This window comes from Peromyscus maniculatus, chromosome 18 (genome assembly GCF_049852395.1).
Source record: "Peromyscus maniculatus bairdii isolate BWxNUB_F1_BW_parent chromosome 18, HU_Pman_BW_mat_3.1, whole genome shotgun sequence".
NCBI classification, from domain to species: domain Eukaryota; kingdom Metazoa; phylum Chordata; class Mammalia; order Rodentia; family Cricetidae; genus Peromyscus; species Peromyscus maniculatus.
In genome coordinates this window covers 40738769-40761629 of record NC_134869.1, presented here as the reverse complement: position 1 = coordinate 40761629, position 22861 = coordinate 40738769, and the positions used below count along the sequence as shown (strand labels likewise).

Here is a 22861-nt window from a genome sequence, read left to right as displayed (position 1 = left end):
CACAGCTGGAGAACTCAGTCAGTCAGTCAGTGAGGGCACTTACTGGGCTCCATACCTGAGAACTGTTGTGAATACAGCTTCCCCTCTCAGGTTTTTTAAGACAGGATCTTACTGTATGGCCCGAGCAGGCCTTGAACTACCAATCTGTTTGCCTCTATTTCATCCAGTTTTGAGTTGTCTTGGGAGAAGAGATTCTTGCTACTAGTCCATCTTGGTTGAACCAGAAGTTTTAAAGTTTCATTCTTTGAAATGGTAAATTAGTTGAGAAAATAGATGAATCATTCTGAATAGTGAGAATAATAGATTCTGTGTTAATACTTTGATGCAGCTTGGATGCTTTCTGTTGGAAAAGACACTGTATAATATGCAAGACAAAGCTATCATACCAGATCTGAGCACTTACAAAATATCATTTGGAACGAAACATAATACAGATCAATAAATAAATTATAAGTTATCATGCTCTGATCTATTTAACTTAAAGCACAAAACCAGATCATTTCCTTTGAAGTCACCCTCTCCATTTTTTCTAGTGTCTAATAGGCCCATAAACAATTGCCATTCATTCTCCTACTTGAAGTTACCATTTTTAGTGAAAATCTGATAGTACATTTTTCTCAAAGAAAAAACATAAAGGCCTTATGTGGGACCAGTATTTAGCATATTAAGTTTTAAAACCTTTCTGCCAGGATAAAAGCACTGTGATAATTCCCTAAGAATGTGATAGGTAGAAGAAGAACCTTGAGTTTGAAGAACCTTGAATTCTTATCTTCTGATGTCATGTTGAGTGGTTATGTAGTCATTGGCACTGTTCAAACTGAAGAGTGTGAGCTTCTGAAGATTTACTTTGTTGAAGTATTTAATGTAAGAAATGTGGAAGGAATGAGGAAGAGCGAATTGCCGTAGACACGGCGGCAGTAAGTGTGTGCTGCGGCAGCGAGTGCTGCGGCAGTGTCTTTGTGCGTGCGTGCGCTCGGTCTCAGATGTCGTTGTCATCATTATGATGTTCTTCCTGTACGCCTTACATATTCGAAGTTATGATCCAAAGTTAAAGCTGAAAACCTGTGTGAGAGTAAGCGCCTCTCTTCCTGTCTGTCCCCAATACAGTTGCAGTCTACTCTTTAATTTCACCTCAAGTGCAAAGCAACCTTCATATACAAAGAAAGCACTTATTTATCAGTGTCATGACTTCCCTGGCTCGTCCGACATGAAAACATCATTATTTTAAGAGGCAGAAGGTGTAACTTCCAGTAGGGAAAACTGGCGGATGTACCAACTTAACCAAGTTCAAGGCTAGTGCTACCTAGAATAAATATAGCATCATAAACACTCACATACATGAAGTACATGTAATGAACTTGAGAAAGGCATAACACTATTTTGGTGATACAGCATTCAAATGCATAATTTCAGTCTGATTATGAACATGCAAAACCATTAAAAACATTAAAAACATGCAAACCAAAATTGAGACATTCTTCAGTGTATATGACATGACATTGATGTCACGCAGGAAAGAAGGACTGGGTAAAGTCTCCAATTAAAAACAAGTAAATGTAAGTAGACAGGGAAATGATTAATTAAGTGCAAAATTAAATGTCAATAGACAGAGAAATGGTTGAACAGCTGAGATAGGTGAAGCTGGATCTATCTGGAGGACCTAACAGGAATCAAGGCCTTTATATGGGAATGTCCCTGATGTATGTGAGGACCAGCAAGGAGGCCAGTGTAGCAGGAACCAGTAAGACAAGGAAAATGGGAGCAAAGGAAATAGAGCTAACGAAGGAGAGGCTGAGAGGTGAGCCCTTCCTTAGAGGAAGCCACTTTAAAATGTCTTGACTGCCTTTTAGTTACAGTGTTCGTCTGTTCTGTAGAGAAAATTCTAAAGTGTGGTTCACATCAACCAGAACTTGACATAGTAGATATTAAATAGACATTTGCTAAATTAATGTATGTGACCAAATATTTAGATGCATTTTAAACTGTCTTCCCCATTGAAAGAATACTCTGATTTTAACTGCACTATTCTGATATAGCTATATGTATTTTTTAGTATGAGAATTTTAAAATAACATAGTTTTCAGATATTATTGAATACTGTTTTGAAATAGCTTAAGTATAATAGAATGCATCTATCTCTAAATCATTTAGCTTTTAAATTATTAAACAAGTACTCACATTTTTGTAAATGTGATATAGTTCAGTGTATACATAGTTCAGAGAGAAAGCATTTGTCTTAGCATGTGCAAGACCCTGAGTTTAGTCTCTAGCACTCCTTTTCTCCCAAAGTGAGTAACTTTAACATTTTATTTAACCACCTCATCTCCCATCATCAGATTGTTTTAAAAATCCTCCTTAAGGCAGATTCCCAGGCTGTTGTCAAACTCACAGTGATCCTTCTATGTTAGCCCTCAAGTGCTGGGATTACAGGTGTGTGCCACCTCACCCACCTTAAAAAATCTTTAAAAAATTATCATTTGATTTGATTAAAGTGAATCGCTGATGGACAGGTCCTTTTTTTTTTTTTTTTTGGTTTTTCGAGACAGGGTTCCTCTGCATAGCTTTGCGCCTTTCCTGGAGCTCACTTGGTAGCCCAGGCTGGCCTCGAATTCACAGAGATCCGCCTGCCTCTGCCTCCCGAGTGCTGGGATTAAAGGTGTGCGCCACCACCGCCAAGCTCTCATTTTTTTTTTTAAATCAGTATAGAACACTTGAATTAATTTCTTCCCAAGAAATACACTTAAACCAAAAGTTCTCTCTTTTTAAACAGTTCACTGGTCTATTTGCAGGAGTTAGAGCTATGTAATCTAACTTCCCTTCTGTTGATTGATGGTGTTAACATGGGGAGAGGGTAGAGTTAAGGTTGAGTACACAGGAGAACAAGAGTGTGCAAGGAATGGATAGGCAGCATATTTGAACATACTTTCCTGACATGTTTTCATGAAGGCCAGGTAAGCCCTATCCTCGCATATTCCTGCAAAGTGTGCAAGATGCTTCAGAGCTTTGCCCTTTTTTGGTTGTTTTAATTAGCATTTTGAAGCAGTCTGAAAGATGATTCTGGGGTTGGGTAATATGAAGAGATAAACAGGGAGTCATAATGTTGAAACTGGACATTCAGATCTTTATAGCATGATTTCCTTATTTTTCAAAGAGCAGAAGAATCCCATCGTTTATCATGTTCTGGTTGGACTCCTTTCTTATCGTTTGCTGGAGTTTGAACTTCAGAGCTATGGTGTCAACCCTGCTGTAATATCTCAGGGGAGCTCCTAGTGTGGGGCTGGTGCCATGGCTCACCCTCCAACCTTTCCTTCTTCACTTCAGCCTCCAGCTCTGAGCTTTCCAATCCCCAGAGTAGCAAATGTTGAAAGAAGTTGCACAGGTAAGTATATGGCGGGAAAGCTGGGTGAACAATGGTATAATCATCGACATTTTGAGGGTGGGTGGGGCCATCTTGCTAGTGAGTCATTTTGTTAATTTAGGAATGCTTTTTGTGTTTTCTTCATAAAGCTGTTGTGTACATTATTAGGTAAAAGTCTAGTGTTCAGAAAAGAAAACACACATTCGGAAAAGAAGCCCAGAAAAAAAGAAAGACAAATTCATAGAGCACAGTTTTGCCCTGTGAGTCTGAGGAGGTGGCAGGTTTTAAGCTTCCACTAGCTTTAAGTGTGCTTTCTTCTTTCCTGGGTGATGTTGCAGGTAACAAGGGAAATTCACACATGTTTTCCTGGGAAACTGTGACAGGAGGGCTGGGACATTCTTACCCCTCTAGGTTTGCAGTTAACAAAAAATAGATAGGATGCAGTTAAGGCAGGTTATCTACACAGGGTTCAGGTAGTGCTTTTAAGAGTATCTGTTCCCTGTAATTCATGTCACGTGATGTGTAGATTCTTGAGCACACAACAAGACATTTGAAATTAAACCCAGGAAAAACAAATTCTTGATATGACTTGGTGTAGGTACCATTTTTCCATTGTGTCTGTGAGTCTTAGATGATTAGAATACAAAGTATTTTGTTGGCGTTACAGATCTTCAAAATGCCCAATTTTTCAGTGGTTTGTCTCTCTCCGGAGTTCTAAAGTTTGGATTTTCTGAGAGCCATGTAGAAATGCATGCCCGCAGCAAAGTGTCAGACGGTTTGCCCACAGTCCTTGAGAAATGGCTTCAAATCCTTGCAGCAGGGCCTTCTTGGTTGCTTAGAGGGGCTGCTTTGTATCCTAAACTCCGGAGCTTCTCTGCTGTTAGCTTGTCCTTGTGTGGCTGTTTTATAATTTTATATCTGTATTTAAGGAGGAAGGAAGGACTGCTCAGGTTTAGGCTCTCCTGTATGCGTTCTCAATCAGCTTCTTATGGTGCTGGTTAGGAGTTGATCCTTTAGTGCCCAGATGATCCACTGAAGATACATGTATCAAATAATAATGACTTCGTGGTTTTTTAGACTTTTAAATTCAAAAATACATGTATCTTTAATAGATACATACCTTTCCTCCCATAGATTAGCATTATTAGATAATTAGAGCTTTGGTCTTCTAATGGTATATTTTTCTTTTAAGGTGTTTTATGTTTGATGAGTTGGATTTAGACTTGTATAACGCTTACTGATACCTAGAAATGGAAAAAAAAATTAAAAACGACAAAATCAGTTTATTCACATGAACAAAACACTTTATCAAGATCAGAACCGAATTTTAGGAGGAGGCACTTGAGTGAATGCTTTCTCGAGCATACATTCTTTGGGAGGAGCACACTCATTTCTGTGGCATATCTGCCTGGAAACGCCATCCTGTGAGACTGTTTGGGACACTAGGTTTCAGGTTTGGCATTCAGAACATTGCCTTTCACTTTTGCTTCCAGACCCTGGGCACCCTATGTTTTTGTATTAATTATTCAAAAATTCACAAAGTATTTCTGTAACCCTTGGAAAGGACTGTTAAGGCACACATTCTCCAAAATGATAAGCACAGGTGTGAGCCACACCCTGGGTTTTCAACCAGGCACATTCGCTTCCAGTCTCCTGTGCATCTTCCCTTGCTCTGCAGCATGTACTAGCCTGTTGTTGGCATGCATTAGCCTGTTGTTGTTGCTGCTTAGTTATCGAACATCTTACTTTACCAAAACTACGGCATGGCTTGCTTTGATTGCTAGGCTATAAATTTGCATCAGAAATTTGAACAAATTTTTGGCTGAAATTTGGGGGGGATTCTCAGGAATTAAATAATATTAGAACTATTTATAATAATTGGGAATTAAAATAGCTGGTTGAGAATCTCAACATATTGCTAAAACAAAAATCTCTTGGATTATAATACTGTACAGTGGAATATTGCACATAGTTTTAGTGTCCCGGAGTTCGGCACTCTTGTAGTAAAATGTAATCCAGCAGGCTCCTCATGAATAGTTTCAGGTGCTATTGAGTACTTCTTGGTAAAGTTAGATAAATCTCGCTGACAGTTTGTTGTGGTTTTTACTCCTTTCCCTATGGTGGTAGACAAGAGAGAACTTGTGTGTTTATGGAGTGTATTGAAAACTGAAAGGCAAGTTAAGTTAAATTCTGTGTTAGCAGTCAAAGTAACTTGCCAGCGTGCTCCTGAAACACTAGGAAAGGGACAGCTGTTCCATTTTCTCAGCCTTGTGTGACTTGCACTTCGTTCTCTCTTTTCTTGATAGTGCAGTGGTAGTGCGGACTCCACAGCCTGGAGGAAAAGCTGGTGCCCCTGAAACCGTGAAACATGCTAATACCCTCTGGGGGGGTGACAGTGCCTTCTGTTCGTCTAGGATTTTTGTTGTTTCCAGATATGGCCTCTCTGTGTTAGTTAGGTGTGCTATGAACTCCTGGGCCCATGCTGTCCTGCCTTAGCCTCTCCTTGGACACTAGGAGCAAGCCAGAGTACCTGGCTCAGATGCCTTCAATTACCGTGTGAGCTATGTGATTTTATGCTGGCTACCTGCATCAACATGGTAGCAGGAAAACCCCATACTATAGAGAGAGAATCCACAAGAAAAGGATGCCATAGTGGATTATTCCACTTTCTAGATGTGTCTTACATATTTATCATTGCAGTGTTTGAATTATTAGCTTCATCATGAAATTTAGGGTTTGGTTACAGTAGAATTTACTCTAGAAAATACTTTCAATATGTTAGTTCATTTGGAATGTGGAACATTGGTATATATTAATTTTTGCATTTACCTCTACTTGAAGTTCTCCTTGGGTAATTTTTTTCTCACTTTCCTTTCCTCCCCCTCCTCTCCTCTGCCCTCCCCTCCTCCCCTCTCTTCCCCCTCCTCAGTCCCACGGTGCTGGCAATCAGTCAGACCCAGAGCCTTGCTAATCATCAATTCTACAACTGAAGGCCAGCCTCAGCACAGCAATTGTTCTATTTTGCCTTTTTTGGGTCAGATTCAGGCCTTCTTCCTTTGCCTCCTGAAGTCGGGGGGTACACCACTAGGCCCAGGGCAGTCACTCTCCAGCTAATGCAGTGATGTTTGTTCATGTGTTTTTGCTGTGAAATTAATATAAATGTCTTTAAAATAGGTATGATCAGTGTTGTAGAGATTGTTGTCTCAGTGTCTTCTAAAGTGATCTTTCTGACATAGTAATATTTGGTTGTAGTATACCGTACTTTCTGTGTTGTTCATCAAAAAATAAGGACCATCCTTTTTGTTGATGATGATGTTGACTCTTACACCCTTTCTGTTTTATGAAGAAAACACACAGTAAAGTATAAGTTGTATTCATGTCTGATTGTGGGCCTACCGTGGTGTCTAAAAGGGAAACCTTACTAGCTTAGGCTCAGGGCCTATCTACGTAGTTATCAGATGTAGCCTGGAGCAGGAGGTCTAACTTCTGTCCAGATACAAAACAGGGGATACTAATTGTTAGCTTCGTAGCATTATAATGATGGCATTGTTTGGTCCATGGGGCCTTGCTGTGTAGCTGCAGCTCTTCAGGATAGCAGCCATGTAGCCCAGGCTGGCCTCGAATTCAGAGATCCGCCTGCCTCTGCCTCCAGAGTGCTGGGATTAAAGGTGTGCGCCACCTGGCTTTGCCTGATACAGGGCTGATAAAAGTGTCATTTTACAATTACAGTTACAATAAAATGCTTTCACTGATTGAGAAGAACAGGCTTTGTAACTTGGCATTAAAATTTCAATGAAGAGTGAGTGAGCAGTGAGTGATAGCATTGTAGAGGCAGCAGCTTGGAGAAAGGCCCTGGGGGAGAAGAATTTGAGTAACTGAAGCTATTTCAGTAGTTTAATGGCGGGAGGGAGGAGTTTGTGAAGAGAGGTCAGGGAGATGAATTACATAGGGCCGGCCTTTAAGCTTATTTATCTGGGCAGGTGGTTGAAGAAGTTTGATCAGCAGATCTAGGAACATAAACTGTCATTGAAAGAAATGGCTTGGATGATGGAAAGTGGATTTGAGGAGAGTGCAGACCAGGTTGGTAAATACCTATTTGGATGCTATTGGAGTGCATGTGCTAGTCAGTGACAGTGGAGATAAGGTGCTGTTGGAGATGTGGGTAACTCCAGTGAGCATTCAGAGCTTGACTAGCTTGGCCTGGTTGTTGAGATCAACAGTCAAGTGTGAGACTTGCACCAACCTAGAGGTTTGGACGGCGTCCCTGTATGAACTCTGCCCTGTTCGTCTAGCATCGAAGGCCTGCTTTCCTGACTCTCCCTCCAGCCGCTGTGCTGGGGGCTGCAGAGAAAGGGGTGGTTGGGCCTGGGGTTTGGGGCTTTGCGGGGGGTGGGGTGGGGTGGGGTGTTGTTTTTGAGACAAACTTATGTAGCCAAAGTTGACCTTGATGAATTCCAGAACTTGCTCCTTCTACCTCCCAGTGCTGGCCTTAGGTTTGCCTCCACACCTGGATGTATTGAGTTTCCTTGTTCCAGGTTGTTCTCTCATGGTTGAGCCTTTCTTTCATATGTGTGTTTTGATTGGTCCAGATTGGTTCTTCTCCCACGTTTGTTTGTTTCATCGAGGGTTTGTCCAAACATTGCACTCACTCTCCCTTAGACAGGTAAAGTGATCTTGTATTTGAATTTGCGAATTTATTCCCAAATTTGTCTTTAATTCGATTGTCAGCATGTTCAAGACTAGAGCTTTTATTCAAGCTTTGTCTTCATTCGGCGCAACTTTTCTCAGGAGTCCTGTAGTGAAGTTTAGAACATAAACTCAGGTGTGTGTAAGAAGGAACAAAGGCAGGGTCAGGAAAGCAGCGCTTGCTGGGTGTATGGAGCAAGTGGGAAAGAACCCGAGTTAGCACATCAGCTTGAATTCTGTCTGTTGATTGACAGACGGACACTTGGACACTCGGGGAGTGGAAATTCTTGGCAGCACTTTAAATGTGCTGCTACGATTTGAGAAAAGTTATAAAATCATTGTGTATTTGTTACCAGGAAAGGACCTCTTTCATGGAAAGGAGTTTTCAGGGATCGGCCCTGTGCCCAGTCCAGCAATTGCTAGCCAGCATTCGAGGTCTTAGAGAAGGTTGGTTTGCCTCTGCGGATCTGGACGAAGGGCTCGCTGTTCTTTGTCTGTCTGTTCTCCTGCCCTTGCCTGTTCTGTAAAAAGCCTTATGCATGGTTGTTTTCTAGTTAAATTTGTGAAGTACTCTAGTTCTATTTCCCTGATCATTTAAAAAACTGAAATCCTTGCCCCCTGTTTCTCCGTCACAGCCCTCAGACGTCTCTGAAATGGTTGGTTAGATTATCTAAACTTGAGAGTTTTGAAAATTCAGACTTAGTGACCGTGGCTTTGAATCTTTGAATCGGTGTAGTTAAATGTCCAGGATATGGCAGGAATTTGTGTTGGGTAGCATGCCTTCATGTTGGGTAGCATGCCTTCATGAGTCATAGAGTAGTACAGTGAGGAATTCAAGCCGGCTTAGCACTTCCATTTTGTCCCAACGTAATTTCCTGTGCTACTTTGTAAGAATTCTTTTTGAAGAATGAGATTGGTAGAGAAGATTTAGTATAAGATAACTTACCTGTGTGCTTTAAAAAATATGTAGTTTTTTGTGGAGACAAAGGAATGATGAAAAGGTTATAATTAAATGTTTCCCCATGAGGAATACTCCTTTTGATATATAACATTATTCCTAGAGGAATGTTTGTGCTTCTTGTTCTTATAATCTGGTATGAGAATCAAGAAGAGTCAGTCAGTTCACAACACAAGACCCTGATCAAAGAATGTAACAATCCTTGTTTCTGATCTAAAGAGGAAATGTTACTTAACATTTTGAACTATTTTTGTAAATTATTTACAAAATTGACTTTCATTTTTAGGAGGTAGCCAGGAATTTCATTATCCTGCTGACAGATGCACTTTCTCGTGGATAGATTGTGACTTCTAGATTCCTTTGATTCTTTGCAGGAAAAGAGTGTAAATCCTTTCTATTGAACGCCACACCCCCCCACCCATCCGTATCTGCTGTTGGTCAGCGGTCCTTTATCCAGCCGCTTTACTCGGCAAGCACATGTGCTGCCCCTGTAGCCTTGAACCACCACCCTTTATCGCCACCTCCCAACTCCTTTTCCTGCTCCTGGCCTTCCGTAGACCAGTTTTTCACGGTGTAACTTAGGATCACTTAAAAACATATGTGGGAAATATATTCACTCTTTGAACTCCCCCAAATATCACTAGCTCTTGATTTTTTTTTCATCTCCCATGGATAAAACCCAGAGGCCAGCACACTCACAAAGTTCTTTTTGATATATAGCCCTTGGCGATGTCCTCACCTCCCTTCTACACTCAGCACTGAATGCAGTCCGGGATAAATCCGTCACCCCACTGAGGGGTGTCTCTTCCACAGCTGCTGCCCTGGTACTGCTTGTATTTTCCTTCCGTGTTTTCTGACCATTTTTACTCTCCCTGCTCATTCTAAAACATCGCCCTGTCCTGGTCCCTCAGGAAGCATAGAACCAAGGCCCAGTCTTTAAAATGAGTCTAGCTTTAAGGAGAAGTAATAACATCTCTCTCCCTTTCTACTTTGCCGTGGATCAGAAGTGTGTTGTCCCTGTACCTACGGCTGTCAGGGTTCACCTTTGGGGAGCAGTGACCGTTGTTATTTGGTTGTGATTTGGTTGTTATTAGAGATGTGTCAGGATGGTTAGCAGTCTCATGGATGTGTAATTTCCCCGCCTCTTCCCTTCTTGCCCCACTTTTCTCCCTCCATGCTCGACCCCCACACCCAGTGAGAAAAGACAGTAGAGGATAAGCATTTTCGTGTTTTATCAGAGGATTTCATTTACATGGTATTAAACAAGGTAATTTATTCTATATATTTAATTTCAGTTTTGGGATTTTAGGAATCTAGAATTGGTTTCAATGATAATATTATGTAAATATTTTCAAAGAAAAGTTTACTTTGTATCATTTTGAGTTCATTCATGTGTGTAAATTTAACAGAGGATGCCTGGATATTCAACTGTGTGTGGTACATACTTTTATCCATGTTTATTCTTAGAATTAGAGTTCATTAGCAAAGGTCCTATAAAGAAAATTAGTTGTATTCTTAATGTTTGCAAAACAAATTAAAATCTCAAATGTACTGGACCTAAATTTTTTGTAACTGTTCATTTTTTGAAAGTAAGCCCAGGAAAGGATTATTTTTTTGCCCCTGTATTATAGAGTACTTAGAAAGGACTTAGGAGCTTGGTGGGTAGACATGTGTGGTCCTTCACTAAGATTATTTAGCTCTTGTTTGAAGAGAATAACTTTAGCTATAATGAGTGAGTAAGACATTAAACTTGATTTGAGTATACTTAGAAAAATGTAGTTATGTTATTCAAGTCTCTATAAATCTCTGATGTCATTGGCATTTCGGTTTACTCTAAACTCAGAATATTGGCAGGAGCAAGAAGACAAAATGGCCTTAAATGACTCATTGACCAGACTAAGTGACACCTTCTCATAATCCCATAGCTTTTTGGGCATGCAAGGCCAGTGTGGGAGGAAGAGCCTATTTAAAAACAAAACAGAAACGAAAGACTTCATGTTGGCCAGCTGACAATTTGGAAACTTAAAAATTAGCATAGCTTTTACTAGTTTTAGTGTAAGGGTATAATTGTTAATGTTTTTTATAAAACCTTTAGAAGCAAAAGAATAAGCAGTAGATAAAATATCACAAATTTATACTGACATGATTAAGTTTATCCTGTTATATATGTAGATAGTTGTGACTTGATATAAAATTCCAGGATATCTTCATACTCCTAAGTAGTTTTAGAAGTAGATATATATTGACAGATGCTGATGTTTGCAATGTATGTAAAGATTTAAAACTTAAAAAGAAAACTGTTTTTGGAAAATTTCTATTTAGAGCTATGATTTTTTGAGAAAAAGTGATTTAGTTCTATAAAAGTTAGAATTGTTTTCTTCTTGTTTTTTAGGACCTGGGCAGGAAATGATACTATACAGTCAGATTTATATCTTTATCACAGGTCCCGCCGCTCTTAGTTAATCTGTTTCGGGATCCTAGCAGTATTCATTTTGTTTCCATAGGGGTAAAGTAAAGCCGGACTTTTCCAAAATACTATTCTTGATAAAAGTAATGTTTTTGTTTAGGTGACAAACAGCATGTTTGGTGCTTCAAGAAAGAAGTTTGTAGAGGGGGTGGACAGCGACTACCATGATGAAAACATGTACTACAGCCAGTCTTCTATGTTCCCACATCGGTCAGAGAAAGATGTAAGTTCGTCAGTTACACTGTGTTTCCTCAGCAGCACGTGTGCCTGTTTTTAGCTCCCTGACGAGGAGCATGTGAACTCCAGGGGATTGTCTGTGCTTTAGTGACTGTGCCCTGGGGACAGAAAGATAAAGCCCTACCTTGTAATGGGAAACATTAGTGTGCTGTGATGATTAAGCTGAGATTCGATAATGTTGTTACAGGACATTCTCGGAGACATGGCTTAAGGATGTTACTTTGAGGAGATCTGGGGGTTTTGTTTGATAGGAAGTATTTTTGTTATAATAGAGGAAGTACACATACAAAGGTAAGCAGGTTAGATGAGCACATTTGTACAGATTTTCTTTTTTTTTTTCCGAGACAGGGTTTCTCTGTGTAGCTTTGCGCCTTTCCTGGAACTCACTTGGTAGCCCAGGCTGGCCTTGAACTCACAGAGATCCGCCTGGCTCTGCCTCCCGAGTGCTGGGATTAAAGGCGTGCACCACCACCGCCTGGCGTTGTACAGATTTTAAGATCCATAAACTAGCAGGTTTCAATAAACTCTGTCCTTATTGTGTGATCCTCTCCTGGAATTCTAGCCCTCAAGTAAAGAAACCCTTCTCTCCCCAGCTACAGACACTACAGTTAAAAGTTTTTGCTACTGTGTGGATTATATAGTATAGAGATCTGTGCTTTGGAAGGCTAGTAGATCAGGAATCCCATTCCACATGAAGGGTAACACATTTATAGGCTATTTTAAAATAAGTTCATTCGTTCAGATCATTTTAATCTAGTTCCTGTATTGTACCTTTTAGCCAGACCAGTTATATTCTGACCCTGTGTGTCTGTTCAGCTTTTTTACTTTCAAGGCTTTATGAGTTTGCTACTTGCTAATTTCTTAGCAGTGCTCCCAGTTCTGTTTGGAGTACAGAACATGTAACAGGTGTCCTTATTTTTATTTAAAGCTGATTATTACCAGTTCACATCCAATTTTTAGAAGGTCACAAATTGGCTCAGTCTAGGTTCACATTAGGATTTAGGATTTGATTATCCAATATCCCCATTTCTCCATTATTTTTTTTTTGAACATTTTGTTGGTTTAGAAACAAGTTATCAATTTTCCCTCCAAGATACATGTGCACTTTATTGTTAGTGTCCTTTAATATCTTATGGAATAATGTCACTTGGTTTTCTGATGTTTCCTGACTGTCGAACTATTTGCTATTTCATGTGAATTATGTTGAATTACTATTTACACATGTCTGACTTACGTGTTGATTTTTGCAGATTAAAAATTAAGAATGTAGTTCAATTGTAAAGCAATTGCCTAGTGAGAGCAAAGCCTTGGATTCAGTCAGTAGTGTTGTGGGACATTTGGGTGTAATATTTGATAGTTTCATTGCAGAAACTGTACAACTATGACTGTGGATATGCAGTGAAAGCCGAATGTGGTAGGAAATGGGAATAAATATGGTGATGAAGGGTTTCCTTGAGAACATGTGAAGATTTAAATGGAAATCTGAAATTTGAAATTGAGCTTTTGTAGACAATGAATAACAAAGAAATCTCTGCCAGCTCGCAGTTAAGAGCATTGAGAGGACCTGCTCTACTCCTAGCCCTCGCAGGGCAGCTCACAACAGTCTTAACTCCTGTTCCAGGAAACCTAGGGCCTTTTGTCCTTCTTGGCACTGCATGCCTGTGGTGCACAGACATACATGCAGGCAAAACACCTATACCCATAAAAATACGTTTTTAAAAAACAAGAAATGTGTGTCCTCCAAGACTACGTAATTTTAAAATTGGAATTAGTATATCCATGTTACCCAGGGACTCACATATGCTAATTACTATTCCAATATAGCTATTGTCACAGAAGCAGCAGAATGTTTTTCTTCATGAAACTTTCAGTGTTAAATTAATAACTAATAAAATAGGCAAACAAAGAACTTGAACTCAAAAGCAGTGCAAATACGCTTGTGTCCTGCCTTTTAGCAAGAATGTCTCAAAGCCTTCACTTCCTCGCCTATGAAATGGTGGTAACAGTGCAGTGCGTACTGAAGATGACTACTTTACTTTTTTCTTATTGCAAACAGTACAGGCAGACTGTGTAAGCTTAAAGTATAGACATGTAGATCAGAACAACTCAAATCTTGTTAGGACTAATTCACTGCTAGGATTTCCAATTTTATACTTCAGACATCTCCATCACAATTCAATAGAATGATTTAAGTTTCTAAAAGCATGGTGACATCTTCCATCAGAATGTGTGTGAGAACTTTTAGTGTTGGTAGGGTTCTCCATGCCTTTAAGAATACTAGCTCATATGTCTTGGCAAATAGACCCAAGAAGTTGATTGTTTTGCTGTGGCAGAATGCCTCAGGAGAAGTGATGTAAGGAAGGGAGGTTTTATTTCGACTTACAGTTCAAGGGAATGGTTCTGTCATGACAGGGAGGGTTTATCAGCAGGAGCCAGTGGGTTGAGGGTAGAGGTTGGCAGCTGATCATAGCAATCTACAATCAGGAAGTAAGCAGAGTGAACAGGAAGTGGGACCTGGCCATAAAACCTCAAGGCTTGCTCCCAGTGACTCACTTCCTCTAGCAAGGCTCCCACACAGTGCCATCATTTGAGGACTAAGGGCTTACACAGTTGAGCATGTAGCAGACAATTCATTTCAGATCAAAACAATGTACATATATTAAAGTGTTTCTAAACATAAACACATAGACTTACACACACCGAGTGATGTGTCTTTCCCATATAGGTAGTGACCATTTGTAGTTTTTATATTACTTAATGTTTGTGCTTTTTCATAGTTCTCTGTTGATGTGGTCTTGAGCTCTTCTTTTACAAGTATTTCTTCAAAATTTCCTCTATGGTTTTTATATTACTGAGGTATTTATCGTCTTTATTAAAAATGATCCCTCAACGTTTTCTTTTTAAAAATAAGTAGTGCATAAAACATAAAAATTGTGTATATTAAGGGAATATCATATGATATTTTAATATGTCTACGTTGTATAATGATTAAATCAGGTTAATTTGTCTGCAAACAGTTCCATTATTGTGTGGCTTTTTGTTTGTTTTCATGTGAGCTGAGGATTGAACCCAGAGCCTTGCACATGGCAGACAAGTGCTCTACCACTGAGCCACATTCCCATCCCCAGGGATTTTTCTTTAAATGTTTTCTGGTTTTGGATTATTCTTAGAACAGTCTATAGGAGTTTCCTATTTTGTCTCAGAACTTGATTTACAACTTATGCCCATTAGGAACCTATTCTGGTTTAAGGTGGTAAATACCTTTTTTTTTTTTTTAAATCTCTGTGGTGCTATCCAGTATGTATAAGTACATCATGGGTCAGAGAACCTTTTTCTTGAAAAGCAAGGTAGTAACTTGGCTCTGTAGACTAAGAGGCAGAATGAAGGATGCTACATAACCATAATGTAAAAATCACTCTTAGTCATTTATCCTACAGAATAAGCAGGGTGCTGGATTTTGCTCATGAATGATAATTTGCTTATCTCTGAGTTTTAGAATATTTGCTAATATTTTGATTGAAATGGTCCCTTTAGTATATAAAAGTTTCCAATGCTCTCGAGCATGTTTTTCAAATCCCACTGAGTCTTTATCAAGACTCCAACAGTTTGACTCGCTTTGACTTGATGAGCATTTTACTGTCTTGGATAAAGTCTTCTCCCTCCCTTTTATGAGTGTGTGTGTCATTAGTGCACAACGGTACTAATTTCAATACCAGCAGTGACTTCCTTTCAGAAGGATGACTGGGGATGTAGTTCAGTGGCAGGATATTGCTTTGTTGGGGCTTTTGGGAGTGATTGGTGGTGGCAGGGGGTTGTTCCTGGCAGGAGGAGTGTATTCAGGTGTTTACTTGTGGAGGCCAGAGGTCAACCCGAATATTCTTCCCCGAGAGCCATCACCTTGCGTTTTGAGAAAGTGTCTCTCACTGGGACCTGGGCTGACAGATTAGGCAGGGCTGGCTGGCCAGCAAGCTTCAGGGAGCCTCCACCAGCACTGGGATTGGATTATAAGTGTTCCCACCATGCCCTGCTTTTCATGTACATGCTGGCACGGTTGTGCAGCAAGTCCCTTACCACCTATCTTCAGTAATAAAGAGGGCTTCCTCATTGACATTTTCCATGCAAGTTTAAATTGCTCTTCGCTGTTAGACATACTGTGAATTTGTTAATAACCACCTGCTTTCTATAAAGTGCTTTAATCACTTTGGTGACTGAATGTGAGCTGTAGAAAGCCTAATAAGAGTTTAAACTTCAGCTATGTGGTTTACAAGCTGTGTCCTAGGGCAGAGTAAGCCATCTGTATGCACCTCAGTTTCTCATCTGGAACATAGGAACAGTAGTATGTAGCCATTCCCATTCTCTGCTGAATTCTCTGGATTTCCAAACTCCAGACTATTGGGGCCATGGAAACAGCTCAGCTGGTTAAGGTGCCTGCTGCCCATAGGCCTGACGACCCGAGTTTGAGCACACATGGTGGACAGAGAGAACTGACCTCCCACAAATTGTCCTTAGACCCCCCCCCATCTGTGAGTTGTGGGGTATATGCAGCCACACACATGTACATATGCACACAAATTAAATAATAAAGATGAAAATGCATAGCATTTATTACTACCTGAAAGTACCTGGTTATTGTTTAATCCACTAGAATTTAAACTTAGCAGAGGCAAGGATTTCTCTCTCTAGTTAGAGCCTTGCTCTTAGAATCTGTAGTAGTTAGGAAATTATATGCTCTGTGTTCATTGAAGAGAAGGGTAGTAGATACTGTTGAAAATTACATTTATTGACAGATAGATTGTTAAAAATCTTTAAAAGCATCTTATAAACACTAATAGAGAATATGGTCTGGGTGTATACGTCAGGTTTTTTTCTTTCTTTGTTTTTAAAGTCAGGGGTCATTGTGTACCCCTGGCTGGCTTGGAACTCACTGTGTAAGTGTAAATAAAGCAGAGTATATTCAGAAGTAGTTGGAATTAAATGTCAGGTCATTTCTAGGATTTTAAAAAATTGATTAGCAGTTGCATTATCTCTAAACAGTATTTTAATGTTAAAATGTGAAATGGAGAGAAAATGATACATCTACAAAGCATCCAGTTTCAATATCTACAAAATAATTATAAAATGTTTAGTCATCAAATTAGCATAAGGATTAAGTATTTCTTAATCCAGAATACTCCAGACTAGAAGTACCTAAACCCAATACACCACCCATTTTTAAACTTTTACAAAAACATCATGACTGTGGCAATTTTTTCAGATTTTTCAGGTTTGGGGTTTGTTGTTTTCTTTTCTTTCTTTTTTTTTTTTTTTTTTTTTTTTTTTTTGTGGAGAGGGATCTTGAATTTGGAATTTGAACTACTGAAAGATGGTTAACCTGTAGGAGTAAAGTTGGTGTGTGTGTCTGTGTGTACACGCACCCACATGTATGTGGTTTTCAGAGTATGTTTGAGGTTGAAAAACGGTGTTTAGAGAGATCATTTGAGTGACTGTGGAAGTGTCCTTGCTACAGACTTGGTACTAGTGCACATGAAGAGCCTTTTGAGTATAAACATTGCTAGAACCAGTCCTGTGTCTGTCAATAACTTTGCACTTTAGCGCTATCCAGGGATTCAGACACACACACACACACACATACACAGACACAGCATCCATTTTTTCTTTTTAATAAAAGCATTTTAATCTTAGGTGTGTATTATCGAGGATTCATTATGAGGAAAATTCATTATTTTACCATTTAAAAAAGTTATCTATGTAAACTTGTTTTACTGTATCTGACTCATACACTGTCAGGTTTTGTGATTTATTACCAGTTTTATTTTTGTGTCTCTACTTTCTCCTGTTCCCTTTCTCTTTTATTCTTTTTAGTAATATTACCTCTACCTAGTCTTCATTTCCTTTGCCTCTGTTTATTAGATTCCATTGATATCTTTTTTAAAACCACTAATGTTTAATTTTAAGTTTCTCTTTAAGTCTGTGTGTACACATACAGGAATCTGCATTCTTTGGTCTCTCATTCTTTATGTAGATAAGATAGGCAAAAGCTAGTAAGTTTTTTTCCCAAAATAAAGTAAGTAGAGGAATTATCACCATTCACTTAAGTAAATTAGAACAAACTTTAAAGGATAATTTTAAACTTCTTTTTGATATTTGTTAGAGAAATTTTATTTTAAAATTTTAATTCCATCACCAAACTATGTTAATGTTTCATAAGTTAGGTTTAATGATAGCAGATCTTTTTATTGGAGAGAGTAAGCACAAGAAGTCATCACCATTGGAAAATGGAAGACTTAATGCTATAGATTGTTACTGATCACAAATATCACTTGTATCCACTGTTAATGGAAATAACTGGAGATGTAGTTCTGGAGCTTCTTCTACCTTGGGAGATGGATGAAAGAGGATCTTGAGTCTGAGGCCAGCCTGGATTTCATAGTGCATCCTGTTTCAAACCAACAACCAAAGTTCTAATGTGTTGATATCTCTATTAGGAAAAAGTAAAGGGGCCATTTAACAACTTCAAATAAATAATTAAGGCCACATTATTATTTCTTTGGTTGCTTCTGTAGGTTTTTATTGTGTTGTTTGGCTTGAGTGTAGAGTCCTTGAGAGATGAAGATGTTGCATAGTAAAATTTTAAACTGGGAACGTGATAAGCTACTCAGTGGTTTCATTACTCTGCAGCTAGCATAACATTTCATCTTTTCTACCTTTTTCCCGCTCTGAGACTGTGATGCTGTGTCTTTCCACTTACACTGCGTTACACTCCGCTGAATCTGTTTCTGAGAAATTCGTTTTTTATGATGAACTTTTAGCACTTAAATACATAAGATTTTGTGGTCTTTTAATGGTAGTTGATGCTTTGCCAGGGTCCATTTTTAATTTTCACTAGGCTGTTATGTTCTTGAAACGCACTGTTTCATAATGTTAGCATTTTCAGATTGGAAAGTGATGCTGAATGCCACACGGTGGTGAGCCGTTTACCTCCCTTCTCTTTTTGGAGGGTCTCACAGCACCTCTGCCTGATTTTGTGTCCTTCTCACTGCCTTCGTCCTCCAGTGCTGGGCCCTGCACACATGTAATGTCCTTGTGTCTTTCTGGCCGGCCTCTGTGAGAAAGTACACTAGTGTCTGTCTGTTCTTCAGCATCGAGTGTTCAGAAAGTATACAGTTTTAGAAGAGTATCATTTTAAGGTGTCCATTTGAAGATATTCATGTTCATTGTAAGCCGTCTAGTTATATCGGCCAATATCTTTTATGTGAAACCTACAAAAGCAATTATATTCTCCATTTTATACTAATAATGGTAACAGTCATGATTCTTAACTTTTATATAGACTTTTTCTCACTAACTACAGGTTTATTAAAAAATTATACACCTCACTCAATTTTTCATGCAGCTTGGAAATGAACTTGTAATATGTATATAAAATATTTATAGTTAATATGGTAACAATAGTGAATATAGTCCCTAACAAAAGAATTTGATTGATCGTGTTTTAACCTATTTGATTGATTGTTAAAGGTTATATAGTTTAAAGTGCTAATTGTCTAGAATACACATCCTGGATGTAACAAAGAATATGTGTGTTTTACACTTATACACACACACACACACAGACACACACACACAGACACACACACATACTCGAGTTGATGCTTCTTTAGGAAATTAGTTCCATGGTAACTATTGATAATTTTAGAGTGGTGTGTATTCCACCCCTCTCTCTGCAGGGTCTGACGGGCACGTGCACCCTTGACTTAAAACAGCTATCATAAGTAGTTTGTGAACTTGAGAGTAAGGCAGCGTGTCCCTGAGTGCTCAAGCTTGCCTGCTCTGGAGTCACAGGACTCCCGTGTCCTCTGGCTCTCCTCTGGGCAGCCCCTTTTCTCTGTGCTCCAGCTCCACCGAGAGAGAGAGAAACGACTCCTGTAGCCAGAGTCCCTTGTTCGCAGTTCCTTGTTATTTCCACTCGGCCACCTCCCCACTTCCATCCGGTTCTTCAGTGATTTCCTTCCTAAAGCACCTGTTTTCTTCTTGCCATGTCCTTCATACTTTTCTTTTCTTGTTGTTACAGTAAGCAGCCATCTTGTCTGACATTAAAGAAGACCCTTTGGAGTCTTGCCTCAGCATTCTTTTATTCCGATTTTTGTATTCTTCCATAGGACTAAGCTGTATCTCCTTCCTAATCACTATTATAGTCACCACTGTTTCATGCTTTTTGATTATGACATTAACCTTACATTAACTGCATATTGTTGGCCTAAGAGATGCCTCTTATGTAGCTTCGTCAAAGCTTCCACCCTATAGAAATGGACTGATTTCCTCATCTGTGGACAGAGTGGTCTTTCCTCAGTGATGGCCTGCTTCTGTTGTAGAGTTTGCTACACCAGCTTGGAATGTAATCGCATCATTTTTTCTCTTTTCCCACTAGGTTATACACCTCTTGATGTTGTGGCCCATGTTGTGTTTAATTAAAATGTTTCGATGGTTGTATAAGGTGGAATATTGAAACACTGGCTTACATGTCCTCATTTATTCAGTTTAAATACCTGTTTTATAAATGGCACTCATGCATTTCTGTCTGTAAAGAAACAGTGTGTTCTGTGAATGTAACATGCCTTTAAATTTATATTCTGCCTGGTGATGGTAGAGCAGTAGAGCACGCCTTTAATCCCAGCACTTGGGAGGCAAAGACAGAAGGATCTCTGTGAGTTCGAGGCCAGCCTGAACTACAAAGCAGATACCAGGACACCCAGGACTGTTACACAGAGAAACCCTATCTCAAAGAAAAGAAAAAGAAAGAATTTATATTCTACCAGGAAAATATGACATTGTTTTACTAAATTCAAAGACATTGTACAGCAATACAATCAAGTCTGCATCACTCACTGAGAAACCATATAAATCAGATACCATGTCTTTGGTTTTGTTTGTATTTTTTACTTGTCTTTTGCTGATGTTTTCTCTTTACTTACATAGCTGTGTGATTATAAAAATCAAAAAATATTTTTACAAAGTACAAAACTGATAATAGGTTTTATTTAGGATTTGTCTTAATGTATAGTCTAAAATCAATGTCACATATACGTTTAAAAGCTTTGTGTTTTCATTAGTAGCCTAGTTTCTTTCTTTTTTTTAAAAAACGTAATAGTGTTGCTATACATGAGTGTAACTTAAAAAAACACCTCATAGCATTAATTATTTCTGTTTGCACAGTTTGGTTTTATCTGGGTATGGTAGTCTTTGTAAGACATGTGGGCCATGGGTTGAGTCTTTACATTGATATGAAGTATAGACTTGTAACTACAATGCTCTGTCTTCCTTATGCTCTAATATAATTAATTTGTTTCTAGATGCTGGCATCACCATCTACATCAGGTCAGCTGTCTCAGTTTGGGGCAAGTTTATACGGGCAACAAAGTAAGAATTTTGTACTTATTCTGGGATACTTTATATTTAAGGGAAAAAGTAAAGAACAGCCACTTCTGTTGTGGGTTTCCTATAGGGCTTAATAGAAGATAGTTAATTTTCAAAATTATATTTTCTTGTGTAGTAACCTCATTATGTTGGGCCTCACTAAATTTGTTATTTCTTAGATAATAGCATGTGTTGCAATTTACTTTGACATCATGTATATCTATATGTTCTTTTGCAGTGTCTGGAAAATTTTCTAAACAATTTAAAGCAGTAATTTTTGTGTTTTTAGTTAGAGAAAGTTAAAGATTTTTGCCTTTGGTTGGTTTGGTTTATTGTTTAATTTGTTTAGATTTGGGCCCGTTAACACTGTAAGCCCATTATTTAGCAACTGTTTATAAAATGATTTTCATTTAGTAGAAAGTATTAATTTACTTTGCTTTGGTTCTTCCTGATCATAACACCCAGATTTTTTCATTGTGTAACTTGTTTTTTTTAATCAAGTGCTATAATACTTTCCAAGCGCTTAGCACAGTGCCTGGCGCATAGTAAGCGCTCAATAAATGTTAGCCATTACCATCACATAAAATTGTATAAAACTCCAGATTATAAAATGTTTTGGGTTTTTTGTTTTTTTCAAATTAAATTTCCAAAATGTTACATTTTAATAAGATTTCATCATCTCTGTTAGTATAAAAATCTGCTTATTTCTCATTGCCGCTGTCACCGGGGGCTGGGATAGTGTTAGAAGTCACCATCAAACAGTGGAGGAGAGTGTCGGACCCTGTCTTCATCAGTTTCAAGTGGAAATGAGTCTGGTTTGGAGCTTTGATAAGTGTCAGGGGGTGTCACACCACTTCATCCTGGGCACCGGGTTCACAGTGGGGGGAGGGGGGAGGTGTTTTGTGTAGAACAGTATTGTTTCTATCTTTTTCTTTAGTTTTTAATCTTTTATGGTTTTCCTCTTTTGCTATGAGACAATTAGCTAATACAGAGTTAGTAAATACTAATTTCATGCTTAAGCAAGAACATATTTTAAAGCCTTTTATTAAAAGCGGAGTTCCTTTTTCATCTACAAATGTTTATCCTACTTCTTGAGGTAGTTATCATAGCTCGTAATGTGTTCTTGTTAGCGTATGTATGGTGTGGCTTTTCCCCTGTCGGGAAGCCTTCCTGTAGAAATGCCTAGCTGTTTAAAGCTCTCTTCTATTTCAGTACTGCAACTGCATAGGCATATTTGCTTTTTAAAGCCCACAGTTTATCACAGTAGAAAGAAGATATGATAAAAGATATGTTTGGGAAAGTCAGGTTATTTCATAATGGTGATTACAGCCATCTGTCTAGACTTCGGAGGTTTTTAACCTACAAATATGATATTGCTTTGGGGATGGACTTTGTTTGGAAGGTAGTAATGTCCTTGGCATGACAGATATATACTGACTCCAGCTTTCTTTAATTTGCTTTGTTTGGCGTGAAGGACGTGCAAAGGTTGATGATTGAGCAAATGTATTTTTTTTTTTTTAAAGAAAAAAAAATCTTACTAGTTTATAAAGAAGCCATGTATGACAAACAATTTTTGTTGAATTTAGATTTATAAAATGGCTATATTTAGTAAAGTTGGTGAAGCGGCATTTTGAATGCATGGCTTATCATTTTAAACTGATGTTTTAGAAAACAGTCTACCAAAAAATGAATACTGGGATAACTGTTTTAGCTCAGCGTGCAGTTCTTTTCCAGGGTACAC

General features: G+C 38.6%; 2 protein-coding genes across 26 annotated transcripts in view; one reads left to right on the top strand and one right to left on the bottom strand.

Moving 5' to 3' along the window:
• Cnot2 (CCR4-NOT transcription complex subunit 2) overlaps positions 1-22861 on the top strand; it is a 101416-nt gene that overhangs the window by 47272 nt on the left and 31283 nt on the right. For 3 of the 10 annotated variants that reach the window (XM_076553930.1, XM_076553931.1, XM_076553937.1), the window contains 3 exons: positions 3322-3379; positions 11570-11692; positions 21057-21123. In XM_076553930.1, the coding sequence (XP_076410045.1) occupies positions 3359-3379; positions 11570-11692; positions 21057-21123 (211 nt within the window). In that variant the 5' untranslated portion in view covers positions 3322-3358. Of the gene's footprint in view, positions 1-3321; positions 3380-10197; positions 10270-11569; positions 11693-21056; positions 21124-22861 lie in introns of those variants that run through there. The other 7 variants (XM_076553929.1, XM_076553935.1, XM_076553936.1 and 4 more) reach the window with 4 other exon arrangements.
• Positions 1-22861, bottom strand: part of LOC143269162 (uncharacterized) — a 65415-nt gene that overhangs the window by 35752 nt on the left and 6802 nt on the right. For 3 of the 16 annotated variants that reach the window (XR_013045555.1, XR_013045556.1, XR_013045557.1), the window contains exons 6-7: positions 8991-9135; positions 3311-4602 (exon numbers count right to left, since the gene is read on the bottom strand). The exons of 8 other annotated variants lie outside the window; for them this stretch is intronic. Coding sequence is in view for 2 of the 8 variants with exons in the window: in XM_076553946.1 (XP_076410061.1) it covers positions 14110-14180 (71 nt within the window). In the remaining 6 variants the exon portion in view is untranslated. Of the gene's footprint in view, positions 1-3310; positions 4603-8018; positions 8152-8990; positions 9136-13958; positions 14181-22861 lie in introns of those variants that run through there. 5 more of the 16 variants (XR_013045553.1, XR_013045558.1, XR_013045554.1 and 2 more) reach the window with 5 other exon arrangements.